This window comes from Lathamus discolor, chromosome W, assembly GCF_037157495.1.
Source record: "Lathamus discolor isolate bLatDis1 chromosome W, bLatDis1.hap1, whole genome shotgun sequence".
In the NCBI taxonomy this organism is placed as follows: Eukaryota; Metazoa; Chordata; class Aves; order Psittaciformes; family Psittacidae; genus Lathamus; species Lathamus discolor.
Genome location: NC_088908.1, coordinates 3,171,085 through 3,194,099, shown reverse-complemented (window position 1 = coordinate 3,194,099; position 23,015 = coordinate 3,171,085). Strand labels below are relative to the sequence as shown.

The following is a 23,015-nucleotide window of genomic DNA, read 5'->3' as shown; positions in this document are numbered from 1 at the left end:
TGGTCCCAACACCAATCCCTGAGCAACACCACTCGTTACTGGTCTCCAGCCAGACATTGAGCCATTGACCACAGTTCTTTGCATGAATCACTTGATCTTGTAGGTCCCCTTCAGATACTGGAAGGCTGCTATGAGGCCTCCCTGCAGCCTTCTCTTCTCCAGGGTGAACAGCCCCAATTTTTTCAGCTTGTCCTCATATAGGAGGTGCTTCAGCCCTTTATCATCCTCGTGGCCCTCCTCTGGTCTTGTTTCAACAGTCCCATGTCCTTCTTATGTTGAGGACAACAGAACATTACCCAGTACTCCAGGTGAGGTCTCACGAGAGCAGAGTATAGAGGCAGGATCACCTCCTTTGACTTGCTGGTCATGCTTCTTTTGATGCAGCCCAGTGTATGGTTGGCTTTCTGGGCTGCAAGTGTACCTTGCCAGGCCATGTTAAGTTTCTCATCAACCAACACCCCCAAGTCCTTCTCTGCAGGCTACTCTGAATCATTTATCTGCCCAACCTGTGGCCGTGGATAGAGAAGTTACCTCTTCCTATTCCTCTGATTCTTGTACTAATTCTTCTCATTCCTCTCATTCAGATGTCGCCCCCTCTAGTCTGTGCATTGAGTCTTCTTCATGTTCCTTGACTACATGAGTTGCTCTTCATGCTTTTTGTTTTCATCTCCTCTTGCATATAGGGGCAACTGATAGTGGCACGGATTGGTCCTTTGGTTCAGCTGCAGTGCCTGCTACCGGGGTTGGAGTGGCTGAAGTGTCTTTCACTGGGGTTGGAGTGGTTGCCATGCTTGTTGCTGGGGATGGAGCAGCCATATTGTCAGTTGTTTTGCCATTAGATCCAGATACATCTTCCTACTCCTTACAGAGCAGGGCTCTCTAAGTATAGGCTAAACCCCAGCACATTGCGGTGGTATTGCCAGGACAACAGCACACTTTGTCTAAGTGTTCTGCTATTTTTTCCGGATTTCGCACTTCTTCAGGGATGAAGTTCCAAAGCACTGGAAGGGCCCACTGGCCTAGGTACTTGCCCATCCTATCCCACACTCCCTGCCACTCATGACTATCCAGCATCAGGGAAGATTTCTTGGTGGCATTCTTAAATAGTCATTTAACCTTAGACAAGACCCAAGCCTGACCCTGCTTAGCTTCCGAGATCAGACAGGATCGGGTGTTCTTGGGGTGGTATGGCCCTAGGTAAAACCTATGCAGTATATGCAGCAACAGGCATATTGCCAGCAAAAGGATCAGGCTGGTTTCAAGGGTATTCAAAGCATATTCAAAATCTTTTAAATTTCAAAAATCTACTGTAAATAGTCTGGTGGGGGAGCAAAAGGTGTGAGAGGATGTCTCCTTCATAGGTTGGCCCTCCAAGGGGGGAAAAAAAGAGGTGTAATTTTTAACAGTTCCCATTACATGCCTCCCAAAGTATAGAGGTGATGGTCACGCTGACAATGCATACCAGATCAGTTTTACAATCAACAATTCTATTGTATTACAGGCCATTATCATAAAGTACAGCGAAATAAGAACCTTACCCTAGGCCCCAGAGCGGATGAACACTAAATCGGCAAATATTGGCTGCAAGTAAGGTGTGACATAATAAAACTCTGAGACCAAGCGCAGCAACATTGAGAGCAAATAAATCATAGAATCATAGAATAGTTAGGGTTGGAAAGGACCTTAAGATCATCTAGTTCCAACCCCCCTGCCATGGGCAGGGACATCTCACACTAAACTGTACTACCCAGGGCTTTATCCAACCTGGCCTTGAACACTGCCAGGGATGGAGCATTCACAACCTCCCTGGGCAACCCATTCCAGTGCCTCACCACCCTTACAGTAAAGAATTTTTTCCTTATATCCAATCTAAACTTCCCCTGTTTAAGTTTTAACCCATTACCCCTTGTCCTGTCACTACAGTCCCTGATGAAGAGTCCCTCCCCAGCATCCCTATAGGCCCCCTTCAGGTACTGGAAGGCTGCTATGACGTCTCCACGCAGCCTTCTCTTCTCCAGGCTGAACAGCCCCAACTTTCTCAGCCTGTCTTCATGTGGAAGGTGCTCCAGTCCCCTGATCATCCTCATGGCCCTCTTCTGGACTTGTTCCAACAGTTCCATGGCCTTTTTATGTTGAGGACACCAGAACTGTACACAGTACTCCAAGTGAGGTCTCACAAGAGCAGAGTAGAGGGGCAGGATCACCTCCTTCAACCTGCTGGTCAAGTTTCTTTTGATGCATCCCAGGATACGGTTGGCTTTCTGGGCTGCAAGTGCACACTGCCGGCTCATGTTCATTTTCTCATTGACCAGCACCCCCAAGTCCTTCTCTGCAGGGCTGCTCTGAATCTCTTCTTTGCCCAACCTCTAGCTGTGCCTGGGATTTCTCCGATCTAGGTGTAGGACCTTGCACCTGGCTTGGTTATACTTCATGAGGTTGGCATCAGCCCACCTTACAAGCGTGTCGAGGTCCCTCTGGATGGCATCCCTTCCCTGCAGCGTATCAACCGGACCACACTGCTTGGTGTCATTGGCAAACTTGCTGAGGGTGCACTCAATCCCACTGTCCATGTCAGCGATGAAGATGTTAAACAAGACCGGCCCCAACATCGATCGCTGAGGGACACCACTCGTTACTGGTCTCCAGCCAGACACTGAGGCATTGAACACAACTTTTTGCGTGCGGCCATCCAGCCAGTTCTTTATCCACTGAGTGGTCCACCTATCAAATTGATGTCTCTCCAATTTAGAGACAAGGATGTCGTGTTGCAGTGTCGAATACTTTGCACAAGTCCATGTAGATGACATCAACTGCTCTACCCCTGTCCATCAGTTCTGTAGCCCCATCATAGAAGGCCACCAAATTGGTCAGGCAGGATTTCCCCTTAGTGAAGGCATGCTTCTATTAATCCAAAACCATGAATGCTTATGACAAATACATTTTAACATGATGCACTCTGGTCAGATCTGTCATCTCAGCCTTTTGATCCTCATGTTGGGTGTCACAAAGGACTGTCAAGTTTTAAGCCCAGACTGTAGCTCGGAACCATACAGCCATTTGCTCACTCCCCCCTGCTCACGTCAGGATGGGGAAGAGAATATAAAGAATGTAAACCCCACAGGTTGAGATAAGAACAGTCCAATAACTGAAGTGTAATACAAAATTTATAATTATAATAATAATAATGTGGGAAATAACAAGGGGAGGGAATATAAAATTAAAAAGGGAAGGGAAAAAACCCAGTCCTAAACAGAAGTGATGCACAATGCAATTGCTCACAACCCACTGACTGATACCCAGCCTGACCCGAGCAGCTATCTGGGCCTTCTGGGTCACTCCCCCAGTTCCTATACTGGGCACGATGTGCTGTGGTATGAAATACCCCTTTGGTTTGTTTGGGTCAGGTGTCTTGTCTTTGCTTCCTTCTGGCTTCTTGTGCCCCTCCTTCCTGGCAGAGCATGAGAGACTGAAAAGTCCTTGATCAGGGTAAGCATTACTTGGCAACAACTAAACCATCAGTGTGTTAGCACTGTTCTCATACTGAAGTAGAAAACACAACACTGCACCAGCTACTAAGAAGGAGAAAAGTAACTGTTATAGCTGAACCCAGGACAGACTCAAAATGGGCTTTTTTTCTTTAATGATTTTAAATTTTACTTTGAGATCAGGTAGCAGATCTTTGAGCACCCTTATGAATATTAGTCAAGGCCTGACTTTTGAGCTTCATAAAAGCTTACAAAATTTTAGGGAGGTGGGATGTGAAAACATGAGAGTGAGGCTACAGTATATCTTCCACCTTCCAAAGTATCTACTCTGTTTTATATCTTTGGGAGCAAAGAGAATGGGAGTGTAGGTTGTAGTTTTCAGTTTTTTTCTGTTAATGCTGCTTTGTTTTTTGTTTGAACCGTATGGAGTAAACTACAACTGCAATATAAAAATAGAGGAGAGAATGATCAGAACAGTTGACTTGTTGATTGTTATTTTCTCATAATTAACCAAGTCTTGCTTCATTTTATAAACCATTTTTTATTTAATTCAATCTGAATAATCTGGAAAATTTATAAAGGTCACACTTTATTTCCATTATATCACACTTTATATCCACACTTTATATCCATGCTTCGTATTTCTAAAAGAGAAACTTTCAAATTTGAAAATGCTTATTTAGTTTTTCTGAAAAAGATATGAATTTTGCTTTAGTATTCAAAATTTTCATACTTTAAATTCAATAAAAGTTGGTTCTTTTTAAGCTAAATAAACAACTTCAGATATTTTAATGTATTATTATTTTATATTTTTTAGGCACATCTATTCTACTGCAAGAAGCTGAATCTGACTTTTTGTTACACTATTTTCTGCCTTTCTCTCTTAGGACTGGATGAAGGCTCTGCAGATGTTTTGCAATTTAAGAAAAAACAATCCAGGGATATCAAATAAACGTCTACGTCAGGTGAAGCAGATAGTTGTTTCAAAATGATGATGATACATCTCAGAACTTCCCTTTCAACAACAGTAAATCCTTCATGTACTTTCTTTTTCTTGGATTTATGCAGTATCATCTTTGTTAAACCAAATGGAATGACTTCCACTTTATTATAATATCTATATACATACAAACAAAATGTTTTTAGACAATTGGCAGATGCTTTGGTAGGTATTAATTTCTGACCACATTTGAGTAAATGTGACAAGAATTCAGTATTTGTATTGTCTTAACTCTTACAGTTGACCATATTCGACAGAATTATGTCACATGTAACCAAAATACTAGCATAACTAATTTTATTCATTTTTCAGTGACAAATACATGCTGAACTGTGATTATGCTGTTATTTCTTTTGGTCTCTTGAGAGTACTGTTGTGGCCAGAGTTTCTTTCAGATGTAAAGGACCGTTAGTCATAAATAGCTACATCGGCAATGATTGAAGAATAACAGGAGTCAAGAATCCCCGGTATCTTTTGATGCTGTGAATGTTGGAAGTAGCTGTTTTATCAGTGTGTGGAAAAAGGAATAAATTACTATTTTTTTTTAGGAAACAGAATTATTCTGTGGTCAGCATTAAAGATGATTGAATACCTTTGAAGAACCAAACTAAATTAGGTAAATTGATATATGAACTGGCAGAAGAAATTGGGAGACACAAAAGTGAAGCACCTACAGAGTGATCATCTGAACTAATTCTGTACTTTCAAAAGCGAAGAAATTGTTAGTCTGTGTGAAGGAATAGAATAGAAAATAGGTTCTATTTAATATTTATGGTATTCTCATTTAATATACAGTTAGTTTTTATTATCTTATATCAAAATGCATAAAGGAAATAAAATTATTTTCATTATAGGACGGAATATGTAAAAGAATTTCCAAGTAAATAAGTGTGGGAAGTACTGGACTAGAGAGGTGAAAAGTATAAAAAGCATGAATGATCAAGGTAGATAAAGTGTATAAAGATCAAAAATTATAATTTTATGATTGTCTTACAGAAATTTTATCAGTTTCAGGGTTTCTTGAACTGTCCTTTGAAACTTCTGGTACTGAATAATTGTATTTAAATGGAATTTTGACCTTTGTAAAATAGTAGACTGTTTAAAATTTATTTAATATAAATGATTTCAGAGAATTCTCATTTTCTGGAAATTGATCTTCCAAGTGCTATTATTTTGAGAATCTATAGTATAGACTAATATCTTACTTTTGACATGGAGAAAACAGTGTAGTGTGTCAAACAAGGGAATTTTATGTAATCTACTGTTGTTTACAATAGAATAGAATATTTCAGTCGGAAAGGGCCTACAGTGATCATCTAGTCCAACTGTCTGACCACTGCAAGGCTGATCAAAAGTTAAAGCATAATATTAAGGGCACTGTCCAACTGCCTCTTAAACACTGACAGGCTTGGGGCATTGACCTCCTCTCTAGGAAGTCTATTCCAGTGTTTGACCACCCTCTTGGTAAAGATATGCTTCCTAATGTCAAGTCTGAACCTCCCCTGACACAGCTTTGAACCATTCCAATGCATCCTGCCACTGGATACCAAGGAGAAGAGATCAGCACCTCCCTCTCCACTTCCCCTCCTCAGGAAGCTGTAGAGTGCAATGAGATCACACTTCAGCGTCCTTTTCTCCAAACTGGACAAACCCAGGGTCCTCAGTCATTCCTCATAGGACATGCCTTTCAGGACCTACACCAGCTTTGTTAGAATCATAGAATAGTTAGGGCAGGAAAGGACCTCAAGATCATCTAGTTTCAACCCCCCTGCCATAGGCAGGGACACCTCACACTAAACCATCCCACACAAGGCTTCATCCAACCTGGCCTTGAACACTGCCAGGGATGGAGCACTCACAACCTCCCTGGGCAACCGATTCCAGTGTCTCACCACCCTAACAGGAAAGAATTTCCTCCTTATATCCAATCTAAACTTCCCCTGTTTAAGTTTTAACCCGTTACCCCTTGTCCTGTCACTACAGTCCCTGACGAAGAGTCCCTCCCCAGCACACCTATAGGCCCCCTTCAGGTACTGGAAGGCTGCTATGACGTCTCCACGCAGCCTTCTCTTCTCCAGGCTGAACAGCCCCAACTTTCTCAGCCTGTCTTCATACGGGAGGTGCTCCAGTCCCCTGATCATCCTGGTCGCAGTCCACTGGACTTGTTCCAGCAGTTCCATGTCCTTTTTATGTTGAGGACACCAGAACTGCACACAATACTCCAGGTGAGGTCTCACAAGAGCAGAGTAGAGGGGCAGGATCACCTCCTTCGACCTGTTGGTCACGCTCCTTTTGATGCAGCCCAGGATACAGTTGGGTTTCTGGGCTGCGAGCGCACACTGACGGCCCATGTTCATTTTCTCATCGACCAGCACCCCCAAGTCCTTCTCTGCAGGGCCGCTCTGAATCTCTTCTTTGCCCGGTCTGTAGCTGTGCCTGGGATTGCTCCAACCCAGGTGTAGGACCTTGCACTTGTCGTGGTTGAACTTCATAAGGTTGGCATCAGCCCACCTTACAAGTGTGTCAAGGTCCCTCTGGATGGCATCCCTTCCCTCCAGCATATCAACTGGACCACACATCTTGGTGTCATCGGCAAACTTGCTGAGGGTGCACTCAATCCCACTGTCCATGTCAGCGATGAAGATGTTAAACAAGACTGGTCCCAACACCGATCCCTGAGGGACACCACTCGTTATCGGTCTCCAGCTGGACATCGAGCCATTGACCACAACTCTTTGTGTGTGGCCATCCAGCCAGTTCTTTATCCACCGAGTGGTCCATCCATCAAATTGATATCTCTCCAATTTAGAGACAAGAATGTTGTGTGGGACAGTGTCAAACGCTTTGCACAAGTCCAGGTAGATGACATCAATTGTCTTACCCCTGTCCATCAATTCTGTAGCCCCAACATAGAATGCCACCAAATTGGTCAGACAGGATTTCCCCTTAGTGAAGCCATGCTGGCTGTCACCAAGCACCTTGTTGTTTTTCATGTGCTTAGCATGCTGTCCAGGGGAATGTGCTCCAAGATTTTACCAGGCACAGAGGTGAGACTGACTGGTCTGTAATTCCCCGGGTCTTCCATTTTCCCTTTCTTGAAAATGGGGGTTATATTTTCCTTTTTCCAGTCATTGGGAACTTCACCTGTTTGCCATGATTTTTCAAATATGATGGCCAGTGGCTTAGCAACTTCATTTGCCACCTCCTTCAGGACCCGCGGGTGGATTTCATCAGGTCCCATGGACTTGTGCACGTTCAGATTGTTAAAATGGTCTTGAACCAGATCCTCTCCCACAGTGGGCCCAAGGTCTTCATTCTCACAGTCCCTGCGTCTACCTTCTAAGACTTGGGTGGTGCGGTCAGAGCCTTTGTCAATGAAGACCGAGGGAAAGAAGTCATTCAGAACCTCAGCCTTCTCCAAATCCTGTGTAGCCAGTTCTCCCGAAAGCTTCCTCAGGGGGCCTATGTTGTCCCTACTCTGTTTTTTGTTTGCTACGTACCTGTAGAACCCCTTCCTGTTATCCTTAACATCCCTGGCTAGGTTTAATTCTAGCTGGGTCTTAGCCTTCCTAACCTGGTCCCTAGCTTCCCAGACAACGTCCCTGTACTCTACCCAGGCCACCTGTCCTTGCTTCCATTTTTTATAAGCCTCTTTTTTCCTTTGAATTTTCCTCAGCAGCTCCTTATCCATCCAAGGAGGTCTCCTGGCCCTCCTGCTGCACTTCCTTCTAGTTGGGATGCAGCACTCCTGAGCTTGTAACAGGTAATCCTTGAATATCAACCAAGAGTCTTGGGCCCCCATGCCCTCCAGGGCTATATCCCATGGAACCTTACTAAGCAGGCTCCTGAAGAGGCCAAAGTCTGCTCTTTTGAAGTCCAGGGCAGTGAGCTTGCTACACGCTCTTCTCACTGTCCTGGGGATCTCAAATTCGACCATCTCGTGATCTCTTCATCCAAGGCTGCCCTGGAGTACCACATTCTCAACAAGCCTTGCCCTGTTGGTGAGCACATGGTCAAGCATGGCACCTCTCCTTGTCGGCTCCTCTATTATTTGCAGAAGGAAGTTGTCTTCCACACAATCGAGGAACCTCCTGGATTGCTTGTGCTGTGCAGTGCCATCGTTCCAACAGATGTCAGGGTGTTGAAATCCCCCATGAGAACAAGGGCCTGCGAGCGTGAGGCTTTTCCTATCTGTCTGTAGAGTGCTTCATCCACAGGTTCTCCTTGATCAGGAGGCCTGTAACAGATCCCCACAGTAATGTCTCCCACAGCTGTTTTCCCTTTAACCCTGACCCACAAACTCTCTGTAAACTGCTCACCTGTCCCCAGACAGAGTTCCATACTCTCCAGCCTATCCCTAACATAAAGGGCAACTCCCCCTCCCCGCCTGCCGGGCCTGTCTTTTCTAAAGAGCCTGTAACCTTCCATTCCAACACTCCAGTCATAGGAGCCATCCCACCATGTTTCTGTGATGCCTATTATATCATACCCCTGTAGATGTGCACACATCTCTAATTCCTCTTGTTTGTTGCCCTCCTCTGGACGCATTAATGTATTTTTTAAAACATGGGGTCCACCACTGCACACAGTACTCAAGGTGAGGCCACACCAGTGCTAAATACAGGAGGATCATCACCTCTTTTGACCAACTGGTCATACTGTGTTTGATGCACTCCAGGATGAAGTTTGTTCTCTTGGCTGCCAGGGCACACTGCTGACTCATACTGAGCCTAATATGTTAGGAAAGCACCAAATATGGCATTGTGTTTGGAGTTGCCCACATCTCTTACTCAAAATACAAGTTTTTGACTTCAGTAGAATTTTCTATAAATAGAAAAGGTTGTACTTGCCAATCTTAATGTCTTGTAGTGATGGTTTTGAAAGTAAAAAATTAATTAAAATTTTGGTGCTGGAAGTTTACTTTCATGTTATTTGAGTTGCTCTTAGATTGTCACTGGTGCCTCTTAAAATCTTGTTCCATTATTCCTGTTCCCTGCTCTTTCTATTAGGAAATTATATTTTGTATTTAATATTTATACCTTAACATTAAGCCTTAACGTAGGGGGAAATTCCATTCTGTCTTTAAAAATAAAAAGATTAATTTTGTGTATTTTCTTTAGGTCAGCAGTCTTATTTTACATGTAGAAGAAGCTCATTCGCTCCCGGTAAAACATTTTACTAATCCATATTGTAACATCTACCTGAACACTGTCCAGGTAGCAAAAACACATATCAGGGAAGGGCAGAACCCTGTATGGTCAGAAGAATTTGTCTTTGAGTAAGTCTTAATCTTATTGAATTACTGAATTTTACTTGAAAATTGCATTTAATTTAAGATTCTTTATGCTGTACTGTTTTGCATATGCTTTTAAAAAATATTGTATGCATGGTTATATAGCAGCCATAAATGGTATCTTTGTTAATATAATTGTCTTTGGCTGATCATGAGAACTCAGTATTGAAATAAATTTAGAATAAGTTTAAATGTTGGCCAAGTTTTGTATTAATTGAGGCTTTCTGTCTTTTCCTCTAGTGATCTTTCATCTGATATTAATAGCTTTGAGATAAGTCTTAGCAACAAAACAAAGAAAAGTAAAGATCCAGATATACGTAAGTATTTTTTCTGTAAAAGGTACATATATATTGCAACAATTTCATTGCCCTTGTCAAACACTGTCACAAGAAAATTGAGTATATTCTGTGATTACCATACAGCTGTATTAGTATGTTTTGGATATCTGTTACTGACACTAATGTTTTTACAATAAGAACCTGCATGTTTTTTAGTAGTAAAATGCACAGTAATACAATCTTATGTACCTGATGGCTTTTATAGATCTATTCCAATATACCTGTTATGTCATACTGTGACCATGTTTACCCACCAACACCACCCCCACCCCCCCCAAAAAAAAAAAAAAGAGACTATTTCAGAACTAACCTGCTCCATGCAATGTTACATTCCACTAAGTTTATTTCTTTAATCTATTTTAAGACCAACTGTGTGGGACTTCTTTTGTCCTTTTCAGGTTTGTTTTTTGGGATTGCTTCTTTTTCTGCTTCCAGTGAGAAAGAGGGAGGAAAGGTACTTTTGTCACTTAAAATGGAATAAATAAAAATCATAGAATAGTTAATAAAAATAAAAAGGGAAGAGAATACGATACCACCCGCCGAAACGAGCTGATCGAGAAGAGAGAGTGCCCTTTCGGGTAACTCCCAATTACCTCCCCGGGCATGATGTGCTGTGGTATGGAATACCTCTTTGGCTAGTTTGGGTCAGGTGTCCTGTCCCTGCTTCCTCCTGGCTTCCCCTCCTCCCTGGCAGAGCATGAGACTCACAAAGTCCTATGGCCAGTCTAAACATTTGAGCAGTAACTAAAAACATCGATGTTATCAGCTCTGTTCCCAGGCCAAAAGTCAAAACACAGTGCTGCACCAGCTACTAAGAAGGAGAAAAAGTGACTGCTACTGCTAAACCCAGGACAGGAAAGGACCTTAATGTTATCTGGTCCCAACCCCCCTGCAATGGGCAGGGAAACCACACACTAAACTATGTCACCCAAGATTCCATCCAACCTGGCCTTGAACACTGCCAGGGATGGAGCATTCACAACTTCCTTGGGCAACCTGTTCCAGTGCCTCACCAACCTCACAGTAAAGAATTTCTTCCTTATATCTAACCTAAGCCTCCCCTGTTTATGTTTGAACCTGTTACCCTTTGTCCTATCACTACAGCCGCTAAGAATCAGCTAAGAATCCCTCTCCAGCATCCTCATAGGCCCCCTTCAGATACTCGAAGGCTGCTATGAGGTCTCCATGCAGCCTTCTCTTCTCCAGGCTGAACAGCCCCAACTTTCTCAGCCTGTCTTCATACAGGAGGTGCTCCAGTCCCCTGATCATCCTCGTGGCCCTCCTCTGGACTTGCTCCAATAGCTCCATGTCCTTCTTACATTGAGGACACCAGAACTGTACACATTACTCCAAGTGGGGTCTCACAAGAGCAGAGTAGAGGGGCAGAATCGCCTCCTTTGACCTGCTGGTCAAGTTTCTTTTGATGCAGCCCAGGATATGGTTGGCTTTCTGGACTGCAAGCGCACACTGGGGACAGCTCATGTTAAGTTTCTCATCAACCAACACCCCCAAGTCCTTCTCCACAGGGCTGCTCTGAATCTCTTCTCCGCCCAACCTGTAAGGTGTGCCTGGGATTGCCCCGACCCAGGTGCAGGACTTTGCACCTGGCTTGGTTGAACTTCATGAGGTAGGCATTGGCCCACCTCTCAAGCATGTCCAGATCCTTCTGGATGGCATTCCTTCCCTCCAGCATATCATCAACTGAACCACATAACTTAGTGTTGTAGGCAAACTTCAATTCCACTGCCCATGTCACCAACAAAGATGTTGAGCAAGACTGGTCCCACCACTGACCCCTGAGGGACACCACTCATTACTGGTCTCCAATTGGACATTGAGCTGTTGACACAACTCTTTGCGTGCGGGCATCCAGCCAATGTGACATCTTGACGGTCTGTAGAACAAAATTTGCCTCAGTCCTCTGCCATCCTGTTCTCCCCTCCATTCTCTTTGATCTGTGATCTCAAGAGCTTACTGTCCTGGGTTCAGCTGTAACAGTCATTTTTTCTCCTCAGTAGCTGGTACAGTACTGTTTTTTTTACTTTAGCCTGAGAACAACACTGATTGATAACACACCGATGGTTTTAGTTTTTGCTAAGTAATGTTTCCTCTGATCAAGGACTTTTAGTCTCATTCTCTGCCAGGGAGAAAGGGCACAAGAAACCGGAAGGAAGGAAAGACAGGACACCTGACCCAAACTAACCAAAGGGGTATTCCATACCACAGCACGTCATGCCCAGTATATAAACTGGGGGGAGTTACCCAGAAGGCCCAGATTGCTGCTCGGGTCAGGCTGTGTATCGGTCAGCAGGCGTATTCTCTACACTTGCAGTTTCCCTTATCATTATTAAGGAGGAAATTCTTTCCTGTTAGGGTGGTGAGACACTGGAATCGGTTGCCCAGGGAGGTTGTGAGTGCTCCATCCCTGGCGGTGTTCAAGGCCAGGTTGGATGAAGCCTTGGGTGGGATGGATGTGAGATGTCCCTGTCCCTGACAGGGGGGTTGGAACTAAATGATCTTGAGGTCCTTTCCAACCCTAACTATTCTATGATTCTATGATTCTATTGGTGGTAGCAGTAGTAGTTTTGCATTATACCTTAGTTACAGGACTGTTCTTATCTCAACCTGTGGGATTTACATTCCTTTGATTCTCCTCCCCATCCCTCCAGGAACAGGGGGGGAGAAGGGGGGGAATGAGCGAGCGGGTGCGTGCCCAGTTACTGGCTGGGCTTAAACCACGACAGTTACTTTCCTTGTTTATCTGTTTTGTTTCTATTTTTCTATTATAGCAAACTGCTAGCAAGATGGTAAGGCATATCAGCTTTCCAAAAAAAAAAAAAAAACCCAACAAAAACCCCCACAAAACCCCAAAATTAACACAAACCAAAAAACTCTCTCCAAAAACCCCACACCTGGATTCTGAGCCACACAATGTTGTTTTCTTTGCTTTCAAGGTATTTTGTTTCCCACCATACTTATCATTTAACTTCAGCCCTTTGCCTCCTTTCTATTGCCTGCAATGCAGACACACACCCCACCCCTCCCCCACCCAAGATTTGTTCCAAGTACTTTTCTGTTGTTTTCAGACCTGTCCCAAAGCCTGGTACAGTATTTATAATCTGTTGCTCTTGGCTTTGGTTTGCAGGTGTTGTGTTACTGGCCTGTTATAGAATCATAGAGTAGTTAGGGTTGGAAAGGACCTTAAGATCATCTAGTTCCAACCCCCCTGCATTTGCCTCTTTCTCTTTTGTTCCTCTCAGAGATTTGTAGGGAAACCTTGACCAAAGTTAGAATTACTTCTAAGACTGAATGCTCTTGCAGAACCTAATTAAATTTCAAAACTCTTGCCCTTTCCTCTGACTGGAAAAATTTCTGCATAGCAGAAGGAAAAAAGATATATTTTTTGACAGACTGTCACATTCAGTGGACGGTATGTGCAGGGCTCAGATCTCACGGGGTGAAATTAAGACACAAACAAGGTCAAATGTCCAAAGAATGCAATTTGTTACCTAAAATGATTGTAACCTACAAAAGAAGGAAAAGAAAAGAGAAGAAGAAAAAGAGGAAGAGTAGGAAAGGAAAGGATAGAAGCAGTATATTGATAGATTTGCAGAGAGAGATAGTCAAATATTTACCACCACAGAGTCGTATGGTGTCTTCCAACTAGCAGGTGGTCGTGTGGTCCTTTATACCATGTTGTATCTGGATGTCGATCAGATAGCTGTTACCCCCAGCTTTGTGTAATTAGTCAGGGTTGCATCTGTGAATCGTGTGTTTCAGCAGGTTTCTTATCTGCTGACCCATACAGTTTGTTTCCTGCAAGGGTGTTCCAGTCCACTTTTTGTTTCTTGCAAGGGCATTCCATTCTGCTTGTCAGAATTGAAACTTTCTTCCTTGTGTAAGGATGCACAGCTGAATCAACAGAGCTGAACCCTCAAGTTGTTTCAGAAAACACTGAAGTCTTTTTCTTAGGAGTCTCGCCACAACCTCTACAATTCATAGTTCATGGAGAGCAATGGTTGAGACAAATACCTGTATATCATTCCTGCTACACAGACAAAAGGACTTTCTAATTGCAGTTGTGACCTTGGTTTCACACAGTTTTATTCATTTGAGGTAGAAAATTCTTTATCTGGGCCAAAGCTTTGGTTAGTAATGGAACTCTTTAAGCGATAATTCATGAATGGAATACTTCAGTAACTCCTTCTAAAGCATTTTTATAGTTTCCTTCTCCTTGTCCAGATTATGGAGATCGTGCATGCTACCTTTAGATGTATCCAACTGGTGGAAGGTTATAGATTGTTCCTTTATCTAGGTCAAGAGGATTGGCAACGTTTTCCTGATTATGGTTAGGTAGACTCTTAGAGCATAGCCTAACAATCCTTTAATTTTGGGATAAGGATTAGACCATATCAATTTGAATTAACAAGCATCTCTGCCTACATCCCCATCCCTATTAAATATTTGAAGTATATGGGGAAGAAAATTGAGCTAAAAGAGACCTTATTCAACTTGCCCGTGTGCTGTGTTGCGTAAAGCTTTGCCACCTCCAAAACCAAATAAATAGGTTGATTACCTATCTGAACATTTCTCCTTTGTAGCCACAATTATTAAATGTGGATTGCTCTGAGGTGGGAGTAATGTGAGGCTCATCTTCCCAGCTAACCCATCATTGTGGTTTAAGCCCAGCCAGTAACTCAGAACCACTCAGATGCTCGCTCACTTCCCCACTTCTTCTTCCCCCTGCTCCCGGAGGGATGGGGAGGAGAATCAAAAGAATGTAACACCCACAGGTTGAGATAAGAACAGTCCAGCAACTAAGGTATAATATAAAACTACTACTGCTGCCACCAATAATAATAATAATGATAAGGGAAATAACAAGGGAAGAGAATATAAAACTAAAAGGGGAAAAGGGAAAGAAAGCAAATACAAGTGATGCACAATACAATTGCTCACCACCTGCCGACTGATACCCAGCCTGATCTGAGCAGCGATCTAGCCCTTCCGGGTAACTCCCCCCAATTCATATACTGGGCATGACATACTGTGGTATGGAATACCCCTTTGGCTAGTTTGGGTCAGGTGTCCTGTCTCTGCTTCCTCCTGGCTTCCCCTCCTCCCTGGCAGAGCATAAGACTGAGAAAGTCCTTGGTTGAAGTAAACATTACTTAGCAACAACTAAAAACATCGGTGTTATCAGAGTTGAAAGTCAAAACCACAGCACTGCACCAGCTACTAAGAAGGAGAAAAATTACTGCTACTACTGAACCCATGACACCCATTAAGTCAGTTTTCCTGCTTGTTTTTCCATCATATAAAGCAGAATGACAGCCAAAAAATCTTGTATCAGATTCACTGCTTTCTCTTCCATTGTAACACAAAATTAAATACCCAAATTATGCAAGCATAAGGGCTATTTCTTTCAGTATTTGTGGTGGGTTGACTTCAGCTGGCTGCCAGGTGCCCACCAAGTCCCTCTTCTCAGTGGGATGGGGGAGAAAATAAGATTAAAAACTTGTGGGTCAAGAAAAAGGCAGCTTAATAAAGAAAAGCAGAGGCTGCATGTGGAAGCAAAGGAAAACAAGATTTATTCTCTACTTCCCATCAGCAGGTGATGTTCAGCCACTTCCAGAGAAGTAGGGCCTCAGTAAGCATAGCAGTTGCTTTCGAAGACAAGCACTTTAATAATGAATGCCCCATCTCCTCATTTCTTTTAGCTTTTATTGCTGAGCAAACATCATATGGTATGGAATATCCCTTTGGTCAGTTTGGGTCAGCTGTCCTGTCTATGTCCCTTCCCAACCTCTTTCCCACCCCCAGCTTGCTGGCCTTTGAAGAGTGGGGTTGGAGAGACAGCCTTGATTCTGTGTGAACACTACTCAGCAGTAGTCACAACTGGTTTGTTATCAGCACATTCTAGCTACAAATACAGGGCACAGCACTATGAGGGCTGCTATGAGGAAAGTTAACTCCATCCCAGCCAGACCCAGTATGAGTGTTTAAAAATATTTCTTTAGTTTTTAAGTCTTTCACTTTGAAATTTGCCTATTATGAGTATTCATTCCATTACTGGTTTTGTATTTTTGCTTTTAAAAGATATTTCAAATATTCATAAATTATACTAAATATTTTAGCATGAGTTCTACTTGTTTTCTTTGTTTCTCTAACAGTTTTTTAATAAATTATTTGAATAAATATATAAATATTGCTCAGGGGAAAAAAACCCAAACAAAACAACAATGCAAAACCTCTGGAATATATTGCTAGATTTCATAAGCTACTGAAAATTTGAATGCTGAAATGTGATCAGTTAAATCAGTAACTGTTTCAGGGCAGTTCCATATAGTGTTCAGCTGGAGTGGAAGTACTGGTTTGGTTTTGCACCAGGATAGTTGGCTAATGCTGGATTAATACCCATTGAAAATGAAAATATTTTTATACTAGAGGCAGTCACCTCATGCAGACAAGTCCGTAGAGCAAAATCACAGAACAGTTTGGGTTGGAAGGGACCTTAAAAGATCATCTAGTTTCAACCCCCCTGCCATGGTCAGGGACATTCTCTACTAGACCAGGTTGCTCAAAGCCCCATCTAACCTGACTTTGAGCTCTTCCAGGGATGTGGCATCCACAACTTCTCTGGGCAACCATTTCCAGTACTTCACCACCCTCACAGTAAAGAATTTCTTCCTAATATCTAATCTAACTCTACCCTCTTTCAGTTTAAAACCATTACCCCTCATCCTATCACTACACTCCCTGATAAAGAGTCCCTCCTCATCTATCCTGTAGGTCCCCTTTAAGCCTTTAAATACTGGAAGGCTGCTATAAGGTCTCCCCAGAGACTTCTTTTCTTTAGGCTAAGCAACCCCAACTCTCTCAGCCTGTCTTCATAGGAAAGGTGCTCCAGCCCTCTGATCATCATCATGGCCCTCCTCTGGACACACTCCAACAGGTTTACGTCCTTCTTATGTTGGGGGCCCCACAACTGAATGCAGTACTCCAGATAGGGTCATGCGAGAACAGAGTACAGGGGGAGAATCTCCTCCCTTGGCCTGCTTGCCATGCTCCTTTTGATACAACCCAGGATTGACTTTCTGGGCTGAGAATGCACATTACCTCTGTCTCTCCTTTCAAACAGTTTGTGTTTGCAGTAGTGCCACAGCTTGTTTTTGAAGTTGTTAGTTGAGAATATGCAGCTGGAGGAAAAATATATCACTGTACTACACATTTATCACTTCTGTGGCACTGGGAAATAAGCCTACTATGGCATATTATAGACTTGGTTCCTTCCCTCCCATACTCTCCAGGAAATATGCACTGAACATATTAAGTGCAAAGTATGTAAACACTCCCATAGACATGGGTGGACTTTGGACAAAGGGGAAAAACTATGGAGCCTATCAGGCATGTGTTAATGATAGTAACAACATACTGTCTACCAACACTAGGTACCAAAAATAAGATGCTGACAGCCACTTCTTTGAAGGACAAAGTGTAAGAGGTTGTAGTCCTCAACAGATCCTCACTGCTTAGTAAATGGATTGAGCTAACATATCAGCTGTGAGTGGAAAAGCCAGGATTTAGTATGTCCATGTATTGAGCAATATCTTCTTTGTCAACATTTAGATAGGCTTTTATTCTGATTCAGTAGCTGTAAATGTTTTTAGGGTTTTTGAGGGAGTTATTATTTTGGCTGGTTCTGGTTAGGTTCAACAAAGGCTTCAATGTAAACTGAGGTTCATTTCCATTATGAGAAAAACATAAATTTGATTTCAGGTTATAAGTATTAATCATCAAAATATAAACTAAATATTAATCCCTAAGCTTTATTTGCAAATAAACCATTAAGAAACCTCAGTCTTACCTTTTTTTGTGCTAGTGTTCATCATATAAAATATTCTTGGGTCAGGGTTGTTGTGTATAGCTCTTAACAGTCCTTGCAAAGATGGGATCAACTATTGATTTTTTTTTGTATATTTGTTATTCTATCATAATGTTCTAGACTGCAAAGTGCAATCCTTAAATTCTCATCCAATGACAGTCTCTTATTGAACATAGCCTGATAGTTTCATATATGTTGCTAAATAGCAGAAAGTGTTTCTTTAAAGTCTTTGAATATAAATTATGATAACAAATATTCTGCAGTCCAGGTATTGATATTTCTGGTTTGATCTTTTAAGATCAAAGCAAGATTATAGTATTTATATTATTGCTAGTAAGTGCTACTGTATAACTATGGGAAAATTAAATCATCAGGTTATTTTGAATCCTGTACCTTGCTCTTCCTGTCAGTGAGATATATGCCTTATATTCACAAGCAAAACAAGAATGTTGTTTTGTTGCACAGTCAAGGACATGAGAGCTTTGCTCATAAGAAACATTTTGGGAAAGTCAATTGATTATCTGGTCTAAAGACAGTCTAATCCACACTTGTGATAAGTAGTAGATGATGATGAATTTGTTTATCCACTGGGAGTGGTTTTTTAATATGGTTTGTATAAACTGTTGCAGCCTTAATCTGGGAGTTTTTAAATATTAAAGAAATACATCTGGTGACATTTGGGAAAGATGTAGTAATGCTAATAATAAAACTACAAATAGTAACAAAGTGATTCAAGTATGATTGCAGTACGAGCCCAAGGCTTCAAAAGAGGACAATGAATTCAAATCAGTTTCCTTGTTTTAATTTTCTGATTGCTTCCTAGGTTTGCTAGGTAGCTGGGGGAGAGGGGGGCTTTCCCCCCTATTTTGATGTTAAGAAGAAAACTTTGTTAATAACCAACCCTAACTATTCTATGATTCTATTATCTCTGTGTATTCATTATTTACAGCTTGCTTTATATTTCAGCTTCAGTTTTCAGGAGTCAGGAGTCTGAAACCATTTATGAGATAATCTGTCAATATACTTCATGGCACAAATTTTGATTCTTTTTATTAATACTCTTGCTGAAACAAGGTGACATGCTGAAAACAGACTTTTTTATTCAATAATAGCACTGTTTTGCTGGACATAACCTACTTAACCATGCTTTTTCTCCTAAAGTTTTTATGCGTTGCAAATTAAGCCGATTACAGAAAGGACATGCAACAGACGAATGGTTTCAGCTCAGTTCCTATATACCACTGAAGGGTACTGAGCCAGGATCTTTGCGTGTTCGAGCACGATATTCTATGGAGAAGATCATGCCAGAAGAGGAGTACAGTGAGTTTAAAGAGGTATTAAATTTGTTTCCTCAGTTTTTCTGTCAATATTCATTTTCTTTGTTGATTGAGAGAGATTTCAATAACATTAATAAATGTCGCTAAGTAGTATTTGTAGTGACTATTGGGTTAGGACACATTTCTGAACATTATTCCTGTTTTTTTTCAGCTTATACTCCAGAAAGAGATGCATGTAGTCTATGCCTTATCACATGTTTGTGGACAGGATAGAACACTGTTGGCTGGCATTTTATTGAAGATTTTTCTTCATGAAAAGCTTGAGTCATTATTGTTACGAACACTAAATGACAGGGAAATAAGCATGGAAGGTACTGTTCCAATTGCACTAACATTTACTGAAGTTCTGGGAAGGGCTCCTACATATTTGTTTCTGTTTCCTTCCTTAATTACATCATATATCGAACTATGAACACAGCGTGTTTTTTCCTCTGCTTTTTGCTGTCTCATTTTCCCGATTTTTCGCTTTATTTTTTCAGATGAAGCTACTACTTTGTTTCGTGCCACCACTTTAGCAAGTACCCTAATGGAGCAATATATGAAAACCACAGCAACACGTTTTGTTCACCATGCACTGAAAGACAGTATATTAAAGATAATGGAGAGCAAGCAGTCCTGTGAGGTGATACCTTGAAATATTTTTTATTTTGATTTGTTGAAATGATGATCTACCTATTGTTTGCTTTGGAAGCATTTATTAATCCTTCAGAAATAATTTCAATAATGGAACTGAACTGATTATGAGTTTTTTCTAAATGTTAGCTTGAACAATGTTCATAGCATCACTTTTAAATGCTTGTTTAAACTCAAATTTCTTTAAATTATGTGTTTATTCTTTAGCAATTGTAGGTTCTTTTGTAGCAGTTACTGAATGGTCTACCCTAAATAACTTGTGTTAAGCTCCAGATACACTAAAGTCAATGTCTGAACTTAGTTTAATTTTAAAACTCCCTTACCTTAAGTGCTTGTGTTAGATCCTATATTTATTTCTAAAACGACACTCCTAACTTCTGTTCCACTTGAACTTACTTAAGTATGGAAAGGTAGGGGGAGGGTGTTCTCAGAAGACTAGATTATAAGATATGAAAATATATGTACTTAAAAAAAGTTGGGCAGTTATGGATAGTGTTAAATGTCTGTGCTGTTAAAATCAGTACACTAGAACTTAAAAACATTGCTTTTTCACATTAGTTTCCTGGCTAGCCCTTGAAGCAGATTTCTATTTTCTGTACAATTCTGAGATTTGTACATCAGTAGAAGATTTAATTTATTTTGAAATAGCATTCAGTGTCTAATATAAAATTATGCATGTAGTTCTATTCAAAAGAAGAAACAGTATTTTTTTCTTTTGATTTTAGTTAAATCCCTCAAAATTAGAAAAAAATGAAGATGTAAACATTAATTTGGCACATCTACTCAGTATACTTTCAGAATTGTTGGAGAAAATATTCATGGCTGCAGAGATACTACCTCCGTAAGTTTGCAATCTGTTCAAATTTGCACTTGAACGTTCCTGTTTATGTGATTTACATTGCACCATAAAATAGTGTTCTTATTGGTTTATCTTATACTAATCAGTCTTAAGACTAATTTCTTTAGGGATGTTCTATGTACAGAGAAAAAGACCCAAAAAACCCCAAAAAACCAAAACATCAACACTTGAATGAATTGTGCTTTTTGCATGCGTGGTGGGTTGACATTGTCTGGATGCCAGGTGCCCACCAAAGATGCTCTATCACTCCCCTCCTCACCTGGACAGGGGATAGAAAAAATAATGAAAAGCTCATGGGTTGAGATACGGACAGGGGTAGATCACTCACCAATTACTGTCATGGGCAAAGCAGGCTAATGGGAATTACTTTGGGGAAATTAGCTTAATTTATTGCAAATCAAATTGGAGTAGGGTAATGAGAAATAAGAACAAATCTTAAAACACCTTTCCCCCACCCGTCCCTTCTTCATGGTCTCACCTTCACTCCCAATTTTCTCTACCTCTTCCCTGCCCCAAGTGGTACGGGGGGACAGGAAATGGGGGTTGCGGTCAGTTCATCACATGTTGTCACTGCCGTTCCTTCCTCCTCACATTCTTCCCCTGCTCCAGTGTGTGGTCCCTCCCATGGGAGACTGTTCTTCATGAACTTCTCCAGTGTGGGTCCTTCCCACAGTCTACACTTCTTCACGCACTGCTCCAGCGTCGGTTCTTTCCACAGGGTGCAGTCCTTCGGGAACAGACTGCATGTGCCTCCCACAGGGCCACAGGGCCTGGAAGAAAACCTGCCCCAGCATGGGCTCCTCTCTCCATGGGATCACAGGTCCTGCCAGGAGCCTGCTCCAGCATGGGCTGATCCTCCTTCTGATCCTAATGAAGGGAGTTCTGGTTTGCAGTCACAGGAGTTGGATAATTAATGCTCCAACCAAGAAGGGAGGGATCATTTCTCTGGCCAGAGGAAAGGGACAACCAGGTTTATTGAACTGTGTGGATTCGATGTCCTGGCACATCAGACCCATGGGAATATAATGCTTTGGTGGACATGGGTGCACAGTGTACCCTAACGCCATTAGGGTCCAAGGGGGTAGAACCCATCTGGATTTCTGGAGTGACAAGGGGATCCCAGCAGTTACCTGTGTTGAAGGCTCTGATGAGCCTTACAGGGGACAAGTGGCAGAAGCACCCTGTTGTGATTGGCCTGGAGGCTCCATGTATCCTTGGCATAAACTATTTCAGGACAGGGTACTTCAAGAACCCAAAATGGCGGGCCTTTGTTGTAGCAGCCATGGATGCAGAGAAGATTAAACAGCTGTCTACCTTGCCCAACCTCTTGCAGGACCCTTTCTGTTGTGAGGTGGCTGTAGGTTGAAGAGCAGCAGGTGTCAACTGCTACCATAACATTGAACCAGCAGTAATATCACAACAACCCAGACTCTCTGGTTCCCCTCCATGAACTGATTCATCAACTGGAGAGTCAAGGAGTGATTAGCAAGACTCAATCACCATTGAATAGTTCCATATAGCTTGCAAAAGTCTGATGGAGGGTGGAGACTAACAGTGGACTATTGTAGCCTGAATGAAATCATGTCATGGTTGAGTGTAGCTGTACTGAACATGAAGGAATTCCAGTATGAGCTGGAGTCGAGGTGACTGGTAAGTCCATACCAGAGCAGGTATACCCCCAAAGGGACTGCAGCCCATGGAGGATTCATGCTGGAGCAGGGGGCAAGGGGAGGAGTTCATTGCAATGTTAAACTCTATAGCCTGGTCCAAAAAGACCAGGGGTGAAGATTGTAATGGATATGTTTAAATGATGATTTGAGTTGTATGCTATAAGAAATACTACAACAGCAACCGCCTGAACTAATGGTGGATGAGCTCTGCAAGAAGCCAGGCAAGTGCAGCAGTGACCCATCCTGAACTGGCTTTGGTGCCCAATGACTCCACACAACACACCACCTCTTCTGTCCTGAGTGACCACCATAACAGATGGAGCCCAAGTTACAGATTAAATTAATTCAATGAACATTTTATGGACACTTGGGGGGGGGGGGGGCATGGACTAAGGGGATGATATATATATGTATACTAAAGGATGGGAAGGGGATGGGGGTGATTAATGATGATGTACTGGACAGTGTAGGACCCAAGCATGATGCAAAAGGTATGGAATAAGGGGTGGAGATTT

The 23,015-nt window shown here is 42.1% G+C and overlaps 1 protein-coding gene across 7 annotated transcripts in view; it reads left to right on the top strand.

The window, feature by feature from the left end:
* Positions 1-23,015, top strand: part of LOC136004421 (ras GTPase-activating protein 1) — a 144,374-nt gene that overhangs the window by 104,811 nt on the left and 16,548 nt on the right. For 6 of the 7 annotated variants that reach the window (XM_065660904.1, XM_065660903.1, XM_065660906.1 and 3 more), the window contains 7 exons: positions 4,373-4,450; positions 9,606-9,763; positions 10,019-10,095; positions 19,163-19,335; positions 19,490-19,649; positions 19,818-19,960; positions 20,697-20,812. In XM_065660904.1, the coding sequence (XP_065516976.1) occupies positions 4,373-4,450; positions 9,606-9,763; positions 10,019-10,095; positions 19,163-19,335; positions 19,490-19,649; positions 19,818-19,960; positions 20,697-20,812 (905 nt within the window). Of the gene's footprint in view, positions 1-4,372; positions 4,451-9,605; positions 9,764-10,018; positions 10,096-19,162; positions 19,336-19,489; positions 19,650-19,817; positions 19,961-20,696; positions 20,813-21,548; positions 22,866-23,015 lie in introns of those variants that run through there. The other variant, XM_065660905.1, reaches the window with a different exon arrangement.